The following is a 21,355-nucleotide window of genomic DNA, read 5'->3' as shown; positions in this document are numbered from 1 at the left end:
TACCGCAACTAGAACCACAGACACGGAACACCAATATGCCGATCCCTGTGCTCATCAGTCCTAGACACACCCCGCTGAATCGAGTCGTGCGATGTCAGAGACCACCTGTCCGTATCAAAGTACCTACAGTACCTGCCTGCACCATATTTTATCAGAATGTGCGTAGTCTTAGGAACAAGCTTGACACTATGGAGCAAATTCTGCTCCCCGGATATTTTGACCTTCATCGTCATTACTGCAATGACGATGAAGAATTCCTAGCAGCAGCTGCCCCAGCTGATTATGGGGTCGTATTCACATCTCGGATTGCACGCAAGGGTGGAGGCGTCGCAATATTTTACAAGAAATCCACTTTCAAGCTATTGGATAATAAATCCAGTAACTCCCCTAACTATGAAGCAATCCTCGTTACGTTAAGATACAACTTCGTGACGTTTGACCTCTGTGTGGTGTACATACCTCCAACGCCTTCCCCGCAAATCATCCTTGAAGTTTCCAACTGGATAATCAATCAGCTGCATCCCACAGCCTCTCACGTAGTTTGTGGTGATTTCAATTTACCTCCTCAGCTATCTAATATGAAAAAGGATCTTCTGGCACACTTGAGATGTGCTGATCTACAACTTACTAATGAAGCTCCAACCAGGGGGAATAACCTCTTAGATCTAGTTCTAGCCTCTATCCCTTGCACCCTTGATTACATTGCAGAAACGTCATTCGACTCTGATCATGTCCCAATACATGTGACTCCATATCTGCCAGCCCCCAAATTAGAAACCAGAAGGACAACAAAAAAGGTTGACATCACTAGCCCCAACTTACTTGACGTAGATAAGTGCATCAGAGCCGCCTCTCTCATTCCCTGGGTGGCCTTAGAGACTTGTGACCCAGAAATAGCTGTGAACATTCTCACAAACTGGATCAACACGGTTGCCAAATATGCCGCCTCTAAAAAAAATCACAATCAGTCCATATACAAGACTTTGGTGGAATTCAGAACTCAAAATGAGTTTCCAGCTGAAGCAACAGCTCCATCGCACATGGAAACAGTCGCAAAATGTCAATGATCGCATCGTTTATTCTAGGGCACGGGCTCAATTTAATCGCATGAAATCTGAGGCAATCAAATTATATGTTAACCGAGATCTGGCTAAAGGAAAAATTCCATACAAGAAAGTGAACCTTCATTTTCCTCTGCAATTTGATCCTGAATTGTGGCTCGATTTCGTCACAAGATTTAATCGTAATCCTATGCCAAACTCAGATCTGGCTCTACTAACAGAGCCCACCCAGCAAGAAGTGTTGAGCACCATTCAGATCACAAAACAACAGCTGATCGTCGCCATCAATTCTCTACCTGCCTCGTCAACCGCTGGTGATGATGGAGTTCCCCAATTCATGCTCAAATGCCTAAGTCCGTACATTATTCAGCCACTTTTAATTATTTTCAACCAGTTACTCTCGAACCAGATTTTCCCACAGCAATGGGAAAACTATCTTATCAAACCTTTAGCCAAAGTTCAGTCGCCATCGAAACCTAAACATTTCCGACTCATCTCCAACTCCTCCAGCCTGCTGAAGCTCCTGGAGAAGACCTTACTCCCGATCCTCACCAAGCAGATCATGCCCAGTAATCCAGCCCAAATTCACTACTCCCTTCCAAACAGATCAACGATCACAAATCTGCTAGCCACAACGAATACTATCTTGTCAGCATTCGAGAAAAGGCACGAACTAGCTGTGACTTACTTAGACATTGAGGCTGCATTTGATGCCGTCCAAGTAAACCAACTACTCACTCTCCTGGAATGCCACTTCCAGATCACAGGGAACATATTATGCTCTCTCTCCTCTCTTCTGAATAACAGAGTTATAAAGCTTCATACAGGAGATCGCACCCTTACTAGATCCGTCACCGCAGGAGTCCCACAAGGAGGGGTCCTTTCCGGCCTTCTGTTCTCATCTATTATCTTCCCACTGGTTGCACATTCTCGATGTCTACTGAGCTATGCCGATGATATCAAGATACTGACTCCCATCATCCCTGGTCAAGACCTTGATCTGGTAAAAACGGAAATTAACAACACTCTCACTGCAGTCACATCTTACCTCTGCCAGTTCGGGCTCAAGATCAATCCTGCTAAGTCCGAATTCATGGTGTATTCATTGAAGCAAACTCCTTCTTCTCTCCAGCCTTCGGTCGGCAACATCCTCATCCCAATTGCATCCAGCCATCGTGATCTGGGCGTTGTATTCGACTCCAAACTTCGATTCAACGCCCACATAGACATGCTCCTCACACGTGCTTCAAGACTCCGGTGGATAGCAAAACAGCATCTCCTTCATATCAGAGATAAAAAGACAACCGTGAGGTACATAAGAGCAATCATCTTTCCACCTTTACTCTATGCTGCTGAAATTTGGGCGTCAGCGGCACCATCAATAAAGAAACCACTCTTTGCCACAGAATTCTGGCTCCTAAAGTGGGCCAACAGGAAGCACAACCTTCCAGCTCTGATTCACACCACGCAGCTTGCCAACTCTCTCGGGATTCCACGGCTTCCCACCTTAGTCGAAGACCAACGCCTCCTAGCAACAGTCAAGATGATAACAGGCATAATCGCAACACCTTCATTCTGGGATACCTGTGGCTGGAGGATGCCCCCTGCTGCCCTTAGGGCCAATCCCGAGCTCTACTCGCATTCAGCGCGACTCCATCTCTCGGACAGGTTCCTTCCTCAGCAGATGTTCAAGCAAACCCAGGCACTTGACGCCGACCTGAACAAATTCGCTATTGACCGGACTTACAGGAAAAAAATTATGTCTAGTAGGACTAATCTGCATTGACATGTGTACCTTGCATCTGTTCCTGTCTGATTGAGCTGGTGCTCTTATCTCGATGTTAAGTCAGCTCAATCAGACCTAACTCTCGTAAGGAGTTCTCTCCTTTGTATAAAATATGTTTTCTTTTGTAAAATTACCTGTTTTTGTAAATTAATTGTTCTATTTTCCCGGAAGTTTCGGGAAGTTGTACAAATGTAAACCCCTGGCTTTTTGGCCGTGAAGGGCATTAAAGATTAAAGATTATCTCTCTCTCTCTCTCTCTCTCTCTTATAAATAAATGTATTTAACATGGTGTAATAATGTGTCAGTTTACTTTCTACACTGATAAAACCCCATGAAGAATACAACTTTAAAGAAATTATTAAATTCAAGTGTAACTGGTGGATCAAGCAAGGAGATTAATCAGTTTGAATGATAACACATATGCAGAATTCAATTTTAAAAATATAAATATTTATTTGCTATGGGATATCCTGCCAGCCTCACTAATTAAGTTTTGCATTACATTTCGATGGAGAATAAATTAAATATACTGATACAAAGTGTCTGGTTATAAATATTATAACCATAACAATAACTTAGTATTATTCAAAGTACTTTCTTATTAGTGTAGCATTCTCTTATCTAATTACAGAATGTTAAGGCTTTCTTTTAAGCAAATAATATAAAATATACAGTTAAAACAAGAAACTTACTTTGCCATAGTAGCGTTCATCAAAAGCATGTTTGGCCAACAGATTTCTCAAAACACCAATACCAATCTGTCTAATTTCACGGACTTCACTTAAAGCAGCACGAACTTCCTGAAGTAACACTCCAACCAAAAAGTGATGGCGGCAAAATTCTTCAGAGAGCCGATATTCATGTGCATAGTCTGCATAGTCATAGAGTTCAATATGGCACAAATGATAATAACTTATGATTTAAAAGTAAAGTCATGCTATGCATAAATTTAAATACCACAGGGATAGAAAAGAAAAGTGTACAGTCCCATATGACAGCTCTGAAAACACTGAAAGATCTTGAATAAATTAACAGTTGACAAAATTTTTGCTAATTCTATAAATTAATAAAATAAACTTGAAATTAATTATTTTTAAGAGTATTCCTAACTCCTGAAGTAATACCAAAGGCCATTTACAAAGCACCTAATGTTATTTTTAAATTTTCAGAAATTACCCCTATAACTCTTAGTAAAAATGGCTTTGGTTCTTCATTCCTTCACAAAAGTTTCAATTCAAGTCACATTATTTTTAATGAGAAAACCTGTTATATAACATTCATATAACCCCTTTCCACCCATAATGCATTTGCACATTGTACCTGATCCCTTCCCCTTGAATAGTATATTTTGTGAATGGTCTCTTTAACAAACGGACTTCTCTACCCTCTCCACTCATATGCTATTTACAAGGATGAAAATTTAATTTCTTGAATTCAGTCATAAATAGAGATTCAGGGTGTTATTTCAATGTAGGTCACTAATAACGATATTAGTTAAAAATTGATAACAATATTAGTTAACTTAGGTTGATTACATGTACATATGTAGTCATTTTTAAAGAGGAAAGTCCAAGTATTATCACTGTTACAGGAGACAAAATGTCCCAAGATGGTAATACATAATGCAGAGTGAAGTTATTTTATAAAACTATTTAAATTCTTGAATTCGTGTATTTTAATCAAATTTGTATGTTTGTAAACTATGCATATATTTTTGAAAGAATAACTGTATTCAAAGTATTTTAGAATATGTGTTTAAGTATTAAGAATTATCATAACAAGTTTAGTATTCTTCAAATGCAGTGGTTCTCAAACTTTTTGGTCTCAACCCTTTACACTCTTAAATTATTGAGGACCCCAAAGTCTTAGTCTTAGTATTATTATGAAAATAGTTTTGACCTTGTGGACCCCTGAAAGGGTCCACAAGGTCAAAAGTGAACAGTTCACTTTGAAAACCGCTTTATTCTGTATTAGAACAGCAGTTCATTATGAGAACCGCTGTTCTAATACAATACATATGCAAGGCTTCAATTTTTCTCTTTCCTAGAGTATAAACTTACATAATTTATTTGTTACATGAGGTGTGTCAATAAAGTTCTTGGACTGCAACATGCTGTTGCAGTCATGTTCAACAAGTTTGAAAATAAACAGAAGTGGTATGTTGTAGTTTACATTACTCCAAAAAATGGTGGTAGAGAAATTGTCCGGTGGGTTGACAGGCTGCAAGTAACAGCCAGTTTTGTTAGCAGTGTTAACATTCTGTGTCACGATTTTGCAATAGAGAAATGAATGAATATAAAATTTTGGCTTAAACTTTGAAAATCTGCAACCAAAACTTATGAAATGTTAAACTTTATGGTGATGAAATGCTAAGTTGTACTAGCATGTTTGAATGGTATAAGTGGTTCAAAGACAGACATAAGGATGTTTGCGATGCCCCAAAAAATGGGCATTATCATCATCCTCTCAAAATGAGGACACAGTTGCAACAGTTTGGGAAATTGTGGCAAGTGATCATTGTTAGACCCTCAAAATGAGGGCTAATGAGTTGGATTCTATCCCTGGGGCTCACATCTGGTGTGTATGGGCTTGGCACACCCAGGGTCCTGAGCTAGATAGTCATTTCTTCTTTTTCTTGGTGATTCCCTTCTACTTCAGTCTCTCTCTCTCTCTCTCTCTCTCTCTCTCAGGGTAATTCAGAATTTTTTGGCTGGTGCAGCATAAGTCTCAGGCTTCCTTGCACCATATGGCTAATATGAATATGAATACGGAGATGATTCATCAAATCCTGCATAAAGATTTAAGAAAAAGGAAGGTCTGTGCAAAATTTGTGCAGCACAGCCAGCTTAACAAATGAGCAGAAGCAATAAAGAGTGTCATGTGAAGACACTCTTCATCTATACTTGTCAAAACAATCCTAATTTCCTCGACTGTATTGCCACTGCAAAGGAGTGTTGGGTGTTTCAGTACAACCCAGAGATGAAGTGTCAGAATCATCACTAAGCACCAAAAATTTGTGTTTACAGTAGTCCAGGATCAAGACTATGATGATCCTGTTTTTCAACAAAGAGGATGAAATTAGAAGGAATTTGAACCCAAAGGGGAGAGAGTCAATACTGTATTCTACATAAAAGTTCTTTAATTACTACTGAAACACATTTTCTGAGTGAAGCTACAATTTAACTTTCTAAGCACAACTTTCTCTCAAAATTGGGGCTCTTGTTGCACAACAATGCCTCTACCCATTCAACACCTGTTGTGAAGACATTTCTAATGAAACAGGTGTTTGTGAAGACATTTCTAATGAAACATGGCATTGTACAGATCGACCATCCACCCTACTCTTCCCGATATAACAGGTGATCAATAGAAGTTAAAGTGGGGTTCTGGCCAGGCAAGTGAAACTCATGCATGTCCATTCTTAAAAACCAAGTCATTAAGGCTGCACTGAATGACATGGTGCATTTTTACAATGAAAAGGGCCTTCCCCATACTGCTGCCACAGGGCAAAAAGGCAAGAAAAGTCCTCTGTGAAACCTCATAGTTGGAACAACACACTGGTAAACAAAGTTCTCTTGGCATCTGTCAAACCCAAATGTGGTCTGCGCATCCAATCAGAAAACCATATACCATGATTCATCACCCAATAACACAGCTTTCCAATGTTCCAGGTAATGTTCAGAAGGGTTGTACACCAGGCAAGAGTCAATACCATGAACTGAGTAAAATTACTCAGTTCCATAAAATTACATGGCATATAGCTCCTTACATATTGTTCTTGTACTAATATCAGTTCCTGCATTCTCCCCGAATTGCTTACAGTATTCAACGAGGAGTGACCACTGACTATGTCCCACTTTTCTGGGTATCCTCTGGTCTCTTTCTGTCAATTTCTGTAGTTTACTGAATGTTTCCTCACTATAGCACCATTTTATTTCTATAATGATGTTCGCATCAACTACCACTAATCTAGAGTTCTATGATAACTAATGTTTTCAAGCCACTCAAGCACACAACCTCACACTACTTATTTTTCTGATCTTCTTCTAACATGAATGCACTTGCTTTTATATACCTATTCCTTGCACATTGATGGATTTTCTGATGACAGATATGGTTAAATTTTTTTTTACAAAACCCAGGAGTGTCCAGACAGTTTTGGGAATAGTGTGTGCATGCAGGTGCATAAGATGTTTGAAGGGATAACGATCTGGTGTTTGGTTTACTAATCAAGCATTCCTTAATCTGTCAAAAGCATAATTGCTGTGTAATATATATATATATATATATATTGTAATCAAAGATGTGACTTCTGTGATTTCATATTATCAGAGGTCATGCATTTTTTATGTTAGAAAATGATAACATCAAAAATGGAACTAGGTGACCTTTTTGGACAGTGTGCCCTTGCTCTGCACTGCCACCTTCTGTTGGTAGTGAGAAAGCTATCTATGATCAAGAACACCCTTGCATAGTAATTTTTTTTTTCTAATGAAATCTGTAGTGAGACGAGATTGAATGCAGATTTCTAATGAAATCTGCATTCAATCACGATGAAATGTGATTCAATGACACACATAAAAATAAACATGACATACTATGAAAAATCTGTATATGATGATGAAAATTTACTGATACTATTCTCTGAATTTACCATGCAGAAATTGCTACAACAGGTGAAATATTAAAAATACAACATCATTACAAGAATGCATTATCAGTTGAAATTTTACACTCAGTGATCACTGAATTATGACCACCCCCACCTATAATGGACTATGCCTCTTAGCTTGCAATATAAAAGCTGAACAGCTTTGTATACTAGAGCAGTGGTAATTTGCATCTGGTCATGCAAGTCAAAGTGATGATGTAGCATTTGGCCAAGAATGCAATTATACTTTAGTCGCAGCATGAATTTGTTAAGGGGAAGTCTTGTCTAAACAATCTGATAAGTTACTATGATGCAGTAACCAAGGAAGTGGATGCAACATATAATTTTTATATCATATACTTGGATTTCAGCTTTGTATACTAGAGCAGTGCTTTTGAAACTGTTGCACATAGATAACTATGGTATACACTGGAGCATTGTGGCATTAATGGCAGGTTACTACTGTGGATAAAGTGATGGCTATCAATGGGCACTGCTCTTTGTGGACTAATGTTATCAGAGGAGTTCCCCAGGATTCAGTGCTGGGGCCATTGTTGTTTTCAATATTTATCAGTGATACTGATGAAGATAAATCAGGCTTAATGTCAATGTTTGCAGATGATACAAAGGTTGGTAGGATGGTTAACGACAGTAATGATGGTATGCTACTGCAACAAGATTAAGAAATATTAGATCAATGGGCTGAGAAATGGCAGTTAAAGTTTAATATTGACAAATGTAAAGTACTATGAATAGCATTAATCCCACAGTAACTTACCAACTGCATGAAACTACATCCAGGGTACTGGAGAATGAAAAACACCTGGTGGTAATTGTGAAGTCAGATATGAAATTCTCTGAGCAGTGCAGATGTGCTGCCAAGCCAGCTCATAGGGTTTTGTCAATGATATACAAAAACTTTACTAGTAGGGATAAGGAGGTGATTATCCCTTTCTAAAGGGCCATGATTAGGCAGCATCTAGAATGTTGTATACATGTCTGTGGTCTCACTTTAGGAGGAATGTAAATCTGGTGGAATGGGTGCAGAGAAGGGCAACCATATTGGTGAAAGGAACAAAAGGGTACTCTTACTTAGAAAGGTTTCAGTTCTGCAAATTATAATATCTGGAGACTAAGCACCTGCAGGGTGATCTGCTTGAGGTGTTTAAGACCTTGTATGGATTGAGTAAACTGAATGTGAATGGCATTCTTATTCTTGCTGAGACCAGACATATGACGGGGGCATAAATTTAAGTTGAGGAAGGATGGTTGTAGAACAGACGTTCAGAAGTTTGCCTTCAGCCAGCGAGTGGTTGATTGTTGGAATACACTTACATCTGTCGTTGTGGAAGTGGATGATTTGAATAAATTCAAGGAAGAACTAAAATTCTCAGAAGGTAAGGATCAGTGAACACACACACAGAGAGAGAGAGAGAGAGAGAGAGAGAGAGAGAGAGAGAGAGAGAGAGAGAGAGAGAGATGACTGATGCTATATAAGCTTGCTTCCTTGCATCATTTGCCACTACTACTACTAGTATTTATGGGACATAATAAAGATATCATGGAGTTTCAAAAGGGCATAATGGAAGTTCATGCATCAGGTGCTTCCATATCAGAAATTCCACTTTTTTTTTTTTCAGTTGCTCACAGCCCACTTTACCTAGGAATACAAAGCATGATGTAGTAGTAGTAGTGACATGTGAGGCAAGAAAGCAAGTGAATGAGCTTATGCAGCATCAGCCAAAAAAAAAAAAAAAAAAAAAAAAAAACACACCATTCCCTCCAAATGCCTGTCCAGTTCCTCCTTAAATTTATTCAACCTATCAACTTCCACAACGACAGATGGAAGTTTGTTCCAGCAATTAACCACCTGCTGGCTAAAGGCAAATTTCCACACATCTATTCTACATCTGTCCTTTCTTAATTTGAATTTATGCGCCCTTAGGTTCGTAATCTGAACAAGTGGAAGGATCCCATCAGAATTCAGCGTGCTCAACCCATTCAAGGCCTTATACACCTCAATCATCAGATCACCGTGCAGGTGCCTAGTCTCCAGCCACTGCAATTTGCAGAACTTAAGCCTCTCTTCGTAAAAGGATCCCTTCATTCCCCTCACCAATCTTGTTGCCCTTCTCTGTACATGCTCAAGTAAATCTACATCCTTCCTAAAATGAGGCCTCCAGACCTGTACGCAGTACTCAAGGCGTGGTCTGACCATTGCTTTTTACAGAGGGACAATCACCTCCTTTTCCCTGCTAGCAAAATTCCTATATATCAGTGACAAAACCCCATGACCTGCCCTGGCAGCCTGTCTGCATTGCTCAGAAAACTTCATATCTGACTGCACAATTACTACCAAGTCTTTTTCATTTTCTACCACCTTAAGTGTAGTAACCACACAGTTGGTACGTTGAACAGGTCAAACCACCTCCTGCCGACAGAAACAAAGGATTATGCAAGGTGGATGTTCGTGATGAGCAAAGGGTGCAGTGCATTGTAGAGGCTCAATAGCAGGTCACCCAGTGACAGTTGACATCACAATAGAATATGGGGAATGAAAGAACAATATCACAAATGAAGATGCCCTGCACACTCAGACAAATGGTTCCACAGCAGATGACTAAAGAGACACTCTTTCCTCAATGTTGATCATCATTGATGATGAATGCTGTAGTGGCAACATTCTGGTTGGACACTGGAGAACTGAAAATGAGTGTGCTGGGCAGATGAGTTTTTATGCAGATGCCTTTGTGTGCTGCATGTAACACAAGTCCATGGACCCATCGTGTATGATTGCCCACTGGTGACAGCGATTGCTTAATAAGCATGTTTTGCTGGCAAGAACTAGGACTCTTGGTACATGTGGACCATCATTTTACCGGTGAGGTCCAACAGCAGGGTGTATGTGGTCTTAGAAGACCACATACACCCTGCCATGTTGCAGTTTTTCCAGCACAGAAACATGATCTTCCAAGATGATAATGCTCTGTGTCATCAGGTCCGCACTGTGCACAAGGGGCTTGAGGAACACAGTAAAGATATCACCCATCTTGATTGGCCTCCAAATTTTCCTGACCTCAATCCTATTGAACCCCTGTGTGATGTTTTGGAATGGGAAGTGAGACGTATGGACATGCAACTATCATCTATTCCGACACTGTGGAAAGCCTTGCAGGCAGCATGGCTGCAGATTTCTACAGATGTATTAAGACATATAGTGGAGTTAATACCTGGGTGAATAGTGGCTTTTATCCATGTGAAAAGTGGCACAACATATTAGATAGGTGGGCACAATTAAGTGATCACTGAGTGTATATGCATAATGTATAAGAATTTCATAAATGGAGAATAAAGATCAACCACATTCTTTGATGAGATTCTAGGCAGTTCTGGAACTTCAAATATGTTATTATGCCACCATGCCGAAGTTATTATGCCACTAATTAGATAACTTAGTGGCATAATGATTTAGGATACAGAGAATAAGATTATTATACTTATTTTCTTATGAGCCTCTATACAGAGCTAAAAATTCTCTTTCAGAAAACCAAATATTTTAGTTTCTTTCTAAAACTTCAAACATGCCTTTTGGATTGATAATATTCAGCAAAACATTAATCTCTGATATGACTATCAAATGGTGACTATCAACAAAACAAAAATTAAATATGACTATCAGCAAAACATTAATCTTTGATATGACTATAAATGCAGGAAAATATGTAGAATAATGATACTATTCTGCATGGGATGAATAATTTATTAGAGATTAAAATAAACATTATGACTCCAACCTGGGGCAATCTTGGAAATATATAAAGAAAAACAAACTTACATAAAATATGAACACGGAAAATATAATAACACTTACAACAGAAAGTGGCAAAATGTTTGTGTAATAATGCCATAGTAAAAGAGCAACTTTCTCAATAAACGTTTATCACAACAGGGTATAAATACAGCAACATGAACATCTAGTGGAAGATGTGTTGCGACATTCTTTCAGAACTTTTTTGAACATATAAATACAGCAACATAAGAAAGGCACCTGGGGTGGATGGGATCTATCCAGTTATATTAAAGGAGGTGGCAAAGCAACTAAGCAAACCCTTAGCCATAATTATGAGAGAATCCTTGGACTCAGGGGAAGTCCCGTGGACTGGAGATGTGCAAATGTATCCCCAATTCACAAAGGGGGATCAAAGGGTGACACGAGTAATTACAGACCAGTTAGTTTAACTTCTGTTCCGGGTAAAATAATGGAGTTACTGGTTAAAGATGCATTGCAGGATCATCTAGACAAGACTGCAGTAATAATTCAGACACAGCATGGGTTTGTTAAGGGAAAGTCTTGTCTGACAAATCTAATAGGACATTATGATATGGTTACAAAGGAACTCGATGCAAAAAATAATTTTGATATCATATATTTGGATTTCAAGGGTGGTAATTAATGGGTGCTGCTCTTCGTGGACTAATGTTATTAGTGGAGTCCCACAAGGTTCGGTGTTGGGTCCTCTGTTGTTTTGTATTTTATCAATGATATTGATGAAGGTATATCAGGCTTAGTGTCGAAGTTTGCAGATGATACAAAGGTTGGCAGGGTTGTTAATGACAGTAATGGCAGTGTGCTACTGCAACAGGATCTAGATAATTTGGGCAGATGGGCTAAGAAGTGGCAACTGAAGTTTAACCTTGACAAATGCAAAGTACTGCATATGGGTACAAGTAACCCCAGAGAAACGTACCAACTGTGTGGTACTACACTTAAGGTGGTAGAAAATGAAAACGACCTGGGAGTAATTGTGCAGTCAGATATGAAGTTTTCTGAGCAATGCAGACAGGATGCCAGGGCAGGTCATGGGGTTTTGTCAATTATATATATAGGAATTTTGCTGGCAGGGAAAAGAAGGTGATTGTCCCTCTGTATAAGGCAATGGTCAGGCCACGCCTTGAGTACTGCGTACAGGTCTGGAGGCCTCATTTTAGGAAGGATGTAGATTTGCTTGAGTGTGTACAGAGAAGGGCAACAAGATTGGTGAGGGGAATGAAGGGATCCTCTTACCAAGAGAGGCTTAAGTTCTGCAAATTGCAGTGGCTGGAGACTAGGCACCTGCACGGTGATCTGATTGAGGTGTATAAGGCCTTGAATGGGTTGAGCACGCTGATTTCTGATGGGATCCTTCCACTTGTTCAGATTACGAACCTAAGGGGGCATAAGTTCAAATTAAGAAAAGACAGATGTAGAATAGATGTGCGGAAATTTGCCTTTAGCCAGCGGGTGGTTAATTGCTGGAATAAACTTCCATCTGTCGTTGTGGAAGTTGACAGGTTAAATAAATTTAATGAGGAACTGGACAGGCATTTGGAGGGAATGGTGTGTTTTTTTTTTTTTTTGGCTGATGCTGCATAAGCTCATTCACTGCTTTCTTGCATCGCATGCCACTACTACTACTATCTAGTGGAAGATGTGTTGCAATATTCTTTCAGAACTTTTTTGAACAATCTTCTAAATGTAGGAAATTGGAAATTACTGAATGAAGCTGCATTGCTAAAAGGCATGAAAGTCAGTTTCAACACTTAAGATTCTGTCTATAAAGAGAAGGTAGAATGGATAAGGAGTGTGGGGATTGGAATAAACGGAGAGAAAGGATAGGAACACATCCATTGTTCGATGTATTACAATGTTCTCTTAGTCTTTTCGATCAGGAGCAGTAAGGGGAAGGATGGTGAATTCTACTTATTCTATTTGTATTGTGAAAGGAATTAGTCCAGACATGAACAGCCTTAAAACACTTTTCTTTTTAGATGGCGAACTATAATACTGAGGTAGTTTAAATCAAATGACTGCATTTCCAGAAAGTACTACATCAAGAGCTTTATTGTTACTGACCTGGAGTAATTAAATTATTTTTAAATCTATTTGAGATGTCTGTAGAATTATTCTATTTGAACAAAAGAAGCCCTGGCCCAAAATATCATCCAGTTGTAAGGTGACAGATCTATTCCTGTCCAAGAGATCTTTATGATTCTTAAGTGAATAGCATATGGAGGAGAGGAAGAATTCAGAAGAACTCTTCGACAGGACTAGATCTTTAGCATTCTTAACAGATTAGCATAGTGGTATAATATTCAAGGTCAGGTGCCACCAGTGACTTACCACATCACAGAATAGCAGTTGGAGGAGAGGAAGATTGAAAAAAAATTGAGACAAACCATTTATAGATTGTTTGTCTTGGACAAAATTTGACAGTAAGGATAAAGCAGGCCTAGTTTAAGGAATTTGACATACCTATAGAAAATTGGAGGTAACAGTTATTACCTCCTTGGTAAAACTTCAACTAGTATGCACAAGTTGCATACTCAAGTTGGTCCTTAAGGTTGTCAAAGACATTCTCTCAGATATGCCAGACAAGCTGTACTTGCTACCTGGGAGTCTAAAACGCTGATGGAACTGATATTCGGGTGACACTCCGTTCAAGTGGACCCAATTTCGGCAAAGTCCGGATGGTCTGTAACAGCCAAATCCTCTGCTTGCATCTTCACGATGGTGGGACTAAGTAAACCTGGGTATAACCTCCACGCTCAAGCACATGGTGGGTGACCACCCAGGTGTGAACCAATATAAGAAGGGGTCAAGGTGTGGCACCCACACCACATGGAGGAATGCCGCCCCTCTATGTTACCACAGAGGGGCGGCATTCCTCCAGTACTAGGTGCTAGATGACTCTCATCAACCGGTGCAATACCACTACTTTGCTTATTGGAGGCTTGAATTGGCAGAACCCATGTTTAGTCGCCAAGCTAAGTTCCGGTCAACCCTTATGATTGATGACTTTTGAGGTTATGATGAACATCGTGGCGAGATCCAATCTTACTTACATTTCGATGGTACAGCTCTAAAACAGTGTTCGTAGGCCGGCCGCTAGTTAGTACACTGGACCGAACCTATTAGTAACTCTCTAGGAGGATTCCAGATCAGCTAGTGTATAATCTTGATACCTCTACCCTGCCAGATAGTGACTGGAGGGAGTTCGAGTAGTGTGTATGTGGGGGGGGGGGCATTGTCGAGGCCACGTTATGTCATGGATCTGGGTATATTCTTACCACGTGTATGCCATATCCAAAAATTTCATTTCCACGATAAATATTTCCAATTGAAGTCTGTCAAACCCCATGTACTTTTTCTGATAGAATCTCAGTTATAGGTTGATTCAACTACTGCTCATCTCAGATGCCCAAATTATTCGCTGTATGATTCCTTTCGCCTCAAAGGTGGTACTTGTGCATATGTCTTCTGATATTCCCTGTCAGAGACTTGGCAATTTGGAATCTCCTCTTTTTGATCTTCTCTGGCTTAAAATCTCTCTACCTCATTGTGTCAAATTCATCTGTTGTGTCTACTGTTCTCCCAACTCCACTAATCACTTGGAACTCTTTGACTTCCTCTCTTTGCAACTTAACTTTCTCCAGTCCAACTTTACTAAGAGTGAGGTAATTTTCCTTGGTGATTTTAATGTTCACAACTCCAGCTGGCTTCCGTTTTCTAGTCACACTGACCCAGCTTGTCGAGATGCTGAGACTTTTGCAATTACTAATGACCTTGCACAGATTGTTCATTTACCTACAAGAATACCAGACAATCCTAACCATACAACCAACACGCTTGATCTTTTTCTCACAAACAACCCTTCTAAGTACACAGTTGAAGTGAGAGGTCCTTTAGGCACCGCAGATCACAACTTGCTGATTGTCTCTTCTCCACTGGAGCCTCTATCTGATGGCTATTCCCAACCTCGTATTGTTTGGCATTACAAGAACGCAAAATAGGATGACCTGCGAATTTCTTTTCTTATTTTCCTTGGTCGGATTACGGTTTCAAAACTTCTGATGTCAGCATTTGCTCAGATCATGTCAGTGAAATTATTCTTGCAGGAATGGAATCCTTTAACCCACACTCCACTTTAAAATCTCGTCCTTTATCTAACCCTTGGTTTTTCGATAAATGTGCTAAGGCTGTTCAAGAGAAGAACATTGCATATCAAAATTGGCTTCTTTCTAATTCTTCAGTTTCATTTTTTGCCTACATCAAAGCTCGCAATAATTGTAAAGCAGTTATTAATCAGTCCAAACTAAAGTTTGAACAGACTAAGAGTAGAAAACTTGCTTCTTGCCCTAATGGTAGCTGAGCATTCTGGTCTCTTGCCAAAGCTATTGGCCACAACTTTTGCCCATCTCTGCTCCCATCTCTGTCCAAACCAGATGGTTCTGTTGTCACTTCAGCCAAGGATAAAGCTGACTTGCTAGCATTCCATTTTTCCTCCAACTCTTGTATTAATGATCTTGGTAAAACTCCGCCCACCATTTCCAACACACTCCATTCAATGCCTCCTGTGGTTTTCTGTCAAAAGGATGTCAGAAGGATTTTGAAGAATCTTGATGCTAAGAAAGCTCCAGGTCCCGATGGTATTTCTCCACTTGTTCTCAAAACCTGTGTTCCTGAACTTACTCCTGTTCTTTGCCGCCTTTTTTCACTTTCTTATTCCAAAAGTGTTTTTCCTTCTGCTTGGAAAGTTGCTCATATCCAGCCAGTTCCTAAAAAGGGTGACAAATCCCTCCCATCCAATTATCGTCCCATTGCAATTACTTCTAAAGTAATGGAGAAATCAATTAACTGCCAACTCTTAAACTACCTAGAAACCTTCCGTCTGATCAACGATCGCCAGTATGGATTCCGTCAGTGTCGATCCACTGGTGATATTCTGGCTTATGTTACCCATTTATGGACTAATTCAATGGAAAGGTTCGGTGAAACACAAGTAGTTGCTCTTGACATCTCAAAGGCTTTTGATCGTGTTTGGCATAAAGGTCTTCTAAACAAGCTTCCATCTTATGGTTTGCCAACTGTTTTTAGTAATTGGTTATCCAGTTTTCTCTCTGATGGCTCACTGAGGGTGATGGTAGATGGCACTCTGTCTTCTAACTTCTCCACTAATGCCGGTGTCCCCCAAGGTTCAGTTCTTTCCCCCACTCTTTTCCTCTTGTATATCAATGACCTTCTTCCATTGATATCCATAGTTTTGCCGATGATATCACATTGCATTCAACTTTCCATTTTGAGAAACCTTGTCCTGCTCAATCAGCTTCAAGTTCTCGAAAATCTACTACCAATTCCTTAAATGCCAATCTCCAGGTAATTCTCCAGTGGGGCAAAGACAACTTAGTTGATTTCAATCATTCTAAAACTCAGTCTTGTTTTATATCTCGCGAAAAGGATTCTTCTGCTACTATGCTTATCTTTCTTTGGTGACACTCTGATTTCTAGGCAAAATGATATATCTCTTTTGGGGATTACCCTGAATTCTAATCTCTCTTGGCACAAGCACATTAGAAATATTGCTTCCTCTGCATCTAAAAAAACTTGGTTTTCTCTTTCGCTCTAGGTGTTAATTTTCTTCCAAACATCTATTCACTCTGTACAAATCGCAAATCCACCCTACCATGGAATATTGTTCCCACATCTGGAGTGGTTACCCCAAAACCTCTCTCAGGCTTCTTGATTCCGTTCAGAAGAGGGCAGTTAGGTTAATTAATGATTCATCTCTAACAGTGTCTCTCCATTCACTGTCTCATAGACGTTCTGTTTCTGCTGCATGCCTCTTCTACAGATACTTCCATGGGCACTGTTCTTCTGAATTGGATTCTATAATTCCTGCTCTCTCTTTCAAAACAGTCCGAACACATGCTGCCACTAGCCAACATCCATTTACTGTCCAACTTCAAACTCACAGAATTAACTTTTCATCTTCCTCGTTTATTTATTCAACTACTGTTTTCTGGAACAACTTTCCTTCATACGTATTTCCTGAAAATTACAATCTACAGAAGTTCAAGTCCAATGTCAACAAATATCTTCTTTCTTCTTCTCAACCTCCAACCCAAACACGGTACTAAGTACTATAGGTTATAATACCTCTCATGTTTGTGGTTTACATAAAAAAAAAAAAAAAAAAACTTCATGAAGTTTTGTGCATACTAGTTGATTTTACACTGAACAGTTAAACTGGATTTAAACTGTATTTGAAATTCAACTAAAGATTCAAAATTATTAAATACCAAATGGATTTGACACTAATAAATGTTTCTTTTATTATACTATCCAGAGTATATTGCAAACCTTTATGCTTGATGTCAAACCACTTATTTAATTCAATTCTTGCTACGCAAATATCATATAAATATCAATGATTGATAACAGAAATAATAGTACCATCTGGAAAAATCAGGTATGAGGGTTTTTACCCAAGCCAAGCCTATCCAGAAAATTTTTTTCTTGAAGGAGTTTGCTTATGCATGGGTAATGTAAATGCATCATTTCTACTACCAAGGCAGTTTTAATGCATCATTTTAATTATATCTCATATTGTAAATACCTTCACAACAAGTTGCAATGGTACTGCACTATCTCGAATAAGTAACACGTCACCTATGGAGAAAACTAATGTTACTTATTCTCTGTGGATACCACCACCCGGAGGGCACTGTTTCAAAGTTTACTGGCTTCTTGTTTATGGGTGGGCAGGTATCCTGTTATTGCAATAGGGACAACCCCAACAAACTCCATACTCTTAGGCATTTAGCCAGGAAATATATCTTTTAGATTAAACCATGCACACCATCCGGCATCTCTCATATTGTGGAGTTATACTTCATAACTGGGTTGTCACTATTGCAACAACAAGGTACCTGCCCACCCACCGATGAGAAGCCAATAGTCTTGAAACGGTCGCCAGGGGAACCAGATAATCACGGAGTTTCCGAGAATAGGTTACAACAGTCTTCTCTACTGGAGAAGCGTTGCCTATTCGAGGAATTTATGAGTTTTTGAGTGGTGTGAGTTGAAGGAGTTACTGTCCCTTTCATTCTTCTGAATCGTTTCGTTTCCTCTTCCCCTCCTACTATAACTTTCCCTCTACTTTTTGCTTTTCTAAGTCTAATAGGGACAAGTGGATAATCGAGTAGATATTCACATACATACATACAATAAGCTTCAAAACAGTGCCATCTAGATGGTGGTATCCATAGAGAATAAGTAACATTAGTCTTCACCATAGGTGAAGCGTTACTTATGAGGTAGTGCAATACCATGGCAACTCATTGTGCAGGTATTCATAATATGAGATATAATTAAAACGATGCATTAAAACCACCTTGGTAGCAAAAATGTGTGCATGCATTACCCATGCATAAACAAACTCCTTCATACTCTTAGGCATTTAGCCAAGAAATATCTTTTTAAATTTTTTTCTTAAACATGGTAATTATGAAAGGCATATATTTTAAAAACTGTCAAATTTATAAATTAATAAAGTCCTACAGATGTATAAAATGTTATCAACAATTTTCAAATAAACAATAAATAATGAAATATTTCAAATTTTATAAAAAGAAAAATAATAAATATATATTTACAAAAAACATAAATAAAGAAAGAAGCATGATTGTACTGCCTTCATGCAAACTAAAGCATTCTCAGGGCATTCTCTAATAACTACACAATAGCATTTTGGATTTAAAGAGGCACAAGATAAGGAGTTTCTTGCTATTTCTGAAACAGGTCTATTTATGAACTGATACAGTGCAAATATAATATACTTAATAAAATTTCACAAAAACTATAATTTGAAAATTTACAGAGGGAAAAAAAAAAAAAGACATGATTGTTGAACAGAAACATGCCAATAAAAATCACTGCAGTAATTTTGTAACGATATATTCCAACACAATGGGAATTATATACTAATGGCAATCTTAGCATTACTAATTCTAAAATGAGTTAGGTTGACAAGCAGTAGAAACCATTCCTCAGAAGGCGGTGGATAGGGTATTCCAATTGCAGCACCACTACCAGCTAGCTAATGTACTAAATTAAAAAGAAAGCATCACTGGACTCAAGGAGAGGCACCATAAGAAACTTTTAAATTAATTTTCCAAACCATAGAATTACATGTATCCAATGTTGTAAAGTATTATAAGGATATAAATATTTTCATTTTTTTAAATTTCAGTAAAATACATTAATGATAACATATACTATGTTTGTGTACACTAATACAATTCTGTTAATCGCAATAGTGATTTAAGGAATTTTTACCATACTCTAGTGCTAAAGTCAAGAGGAGCAGATATATAACTATACCTGCAACAAATCATACTCTAACAGAAGTCAAGTAAATTTGGATTTAAAAAAAATTTCTATGCATTTTAATAGTAATAATAATAGTAATACTAATAAAAATATAAATTGCTGCATATCCTACCTTATCAAGAAACTGCAGAATAGCAATGGAAGCACAAAGTATTTTAATGCCAGATAATTCAGTGCAATTCTAAGGATTATATTTATTACCCAGGAATTCTGATTTGATTTAAATCCAAATCAGAATTCCTGATTAAAATAAAATCCAAAATTCATATGCTTTATCTGCATTAAATTTTGATTGCATTGTTATATTCTTGTAATTACTGTACTTTTGTAATATGTATTTGTTTTATCTTGCTATGCACTATTTTATTCTGTATTAAAATGCTTTTACTCAATTCTAATTGGAATTTGCATCAAGTAGTTGTAAACTTTAAATTTAATTTTGTTTCGAGTTTTATTATTGTAAATTGTAATTTTATTATTGTAAAATCTTATTTGTTATCAACCATTAGGCTTGATGACAATACTCAATAAAGTTATAAATCATCACCTTGTAGTGATTAACTTGTTCTCTTGTAACCATTCCAGTAAACATAAAAAGCTATTAAATCATGTGCATCTGCACATGATTTAATAGTTATTTTCTTTGAATTAATATCATTTTCTTAGTTATTATGCTCCGAATACTATATATTTTCAATTCAGCCAAATCGAGTAGCAGAGGCTTACATTAAAAGCATAACCCATTTGGATAAGTAAAATAATTGGGTTGCCAAGGTCAATAAGTTAAAAAAAAAAAAAATTTGTTTGGCATACTCCATTGAATTCTCTGTCCATCAAAATACAATTTTAATTCCATAAACCATTGCCATTTTATGAATTCACATGCAGTGGTTTATGATTATATTCAGTGCTTTTTTTTGTAAAAAAAAAAAAAAAAAAAAAAATATAGGTGCCAGTACTCATTGTTTGCTATCACGAAAAATTGAAAATTAAAAGGATACGAAAAGTGCTCTAAAAATTTTTTTCCCCTGATATTGTTACTTTAGTAACAAAGTTTTTAGAATAAGAACGACAAATTAAGGTATATTAACAGTTTATTAAGCATAAATTTATTATTCAAGTATATAAAAAAAAAATAAGTAAATTGTGAGTAAAATAAAAAATAAAAAATAATTTCATAAAGTTTTTGTAGAATATTCCAAATTTTTATTAAGTTCTCATCCGACACCCTATGCCGACTTCTTTTCCTCCTCTTTGCGTGCCATTTGCTGAATAACATTTCCAAAGCAGCCACGAATCGACATATTTTGCTGGATCAAAGCGGGTCAGTGGTGAGCCTACAGTTTTAAGAAACAGTAGTGAAGAAACTGTTTTTGTCATCAACGAAGTGCTGGAAATCAGATTCATTTGTGAAAATCCTCATTCACTCGGTGAAATTGGTATCGTAGCATTCATCAAATGCATCAATTCTTCCGATACCTTATCAATTAGGTATCCCCAAAATCCACGAATTGCATTTAACTGTAATTGACAATTTTCTAACTTCATTTTCACCAAATGCCAACAATTCATGTTTAGAAGGATTAATACCTGTGTTGTCCTTCTCTCGTCATTGGTATTGACACTAGTTCTTAAATTTGATTTTTTTT

The 21,355-nt window shown here is 37.9% G+C and overlaps 1 protein-coding gene across 1 annotated transcript in view; it reads right to left on the bottom strand.

Annotated features, from left to right (window-relative positions):
• The window catches only part of Ziz (dedicator of cytokinesis protein Ziz), a 464,297-nt gene that overhangs the window by 120,711 nt on the left and 322,231 nt on the right, over window positions 1–21,355 (bottom strand). The window contains 1 exon segment of the mRNA XM_090369931.1: window positions 3,540–3,718. Within this exon segment, the coding sequence (XP_090226057.1) occupies window positions 3,540–3,718 (179 nt within the window).

The sequence above is a fragment of the Mastigoproctus giganteus genome, chromosome 1 (genome assembly GCF_048544385.1).
Source record: "Mastigoproctus giganteus isolate SK-2022 chromosome 1, ASM4854438v1, whole genome shotgun sequence".
Lineage (NCBI taxonomy): Eukaryota > Metazoa > Arthropoda > Arachnida > Uropygi > Thelyphonidae > Mastigoproctus > Mastigoproctus giganteus.
The sequence above is the reverse complement of the archived record's forward strand: the minus strand, read 5'-3'. Positions and strand labels throughout refer to the sequence as shown.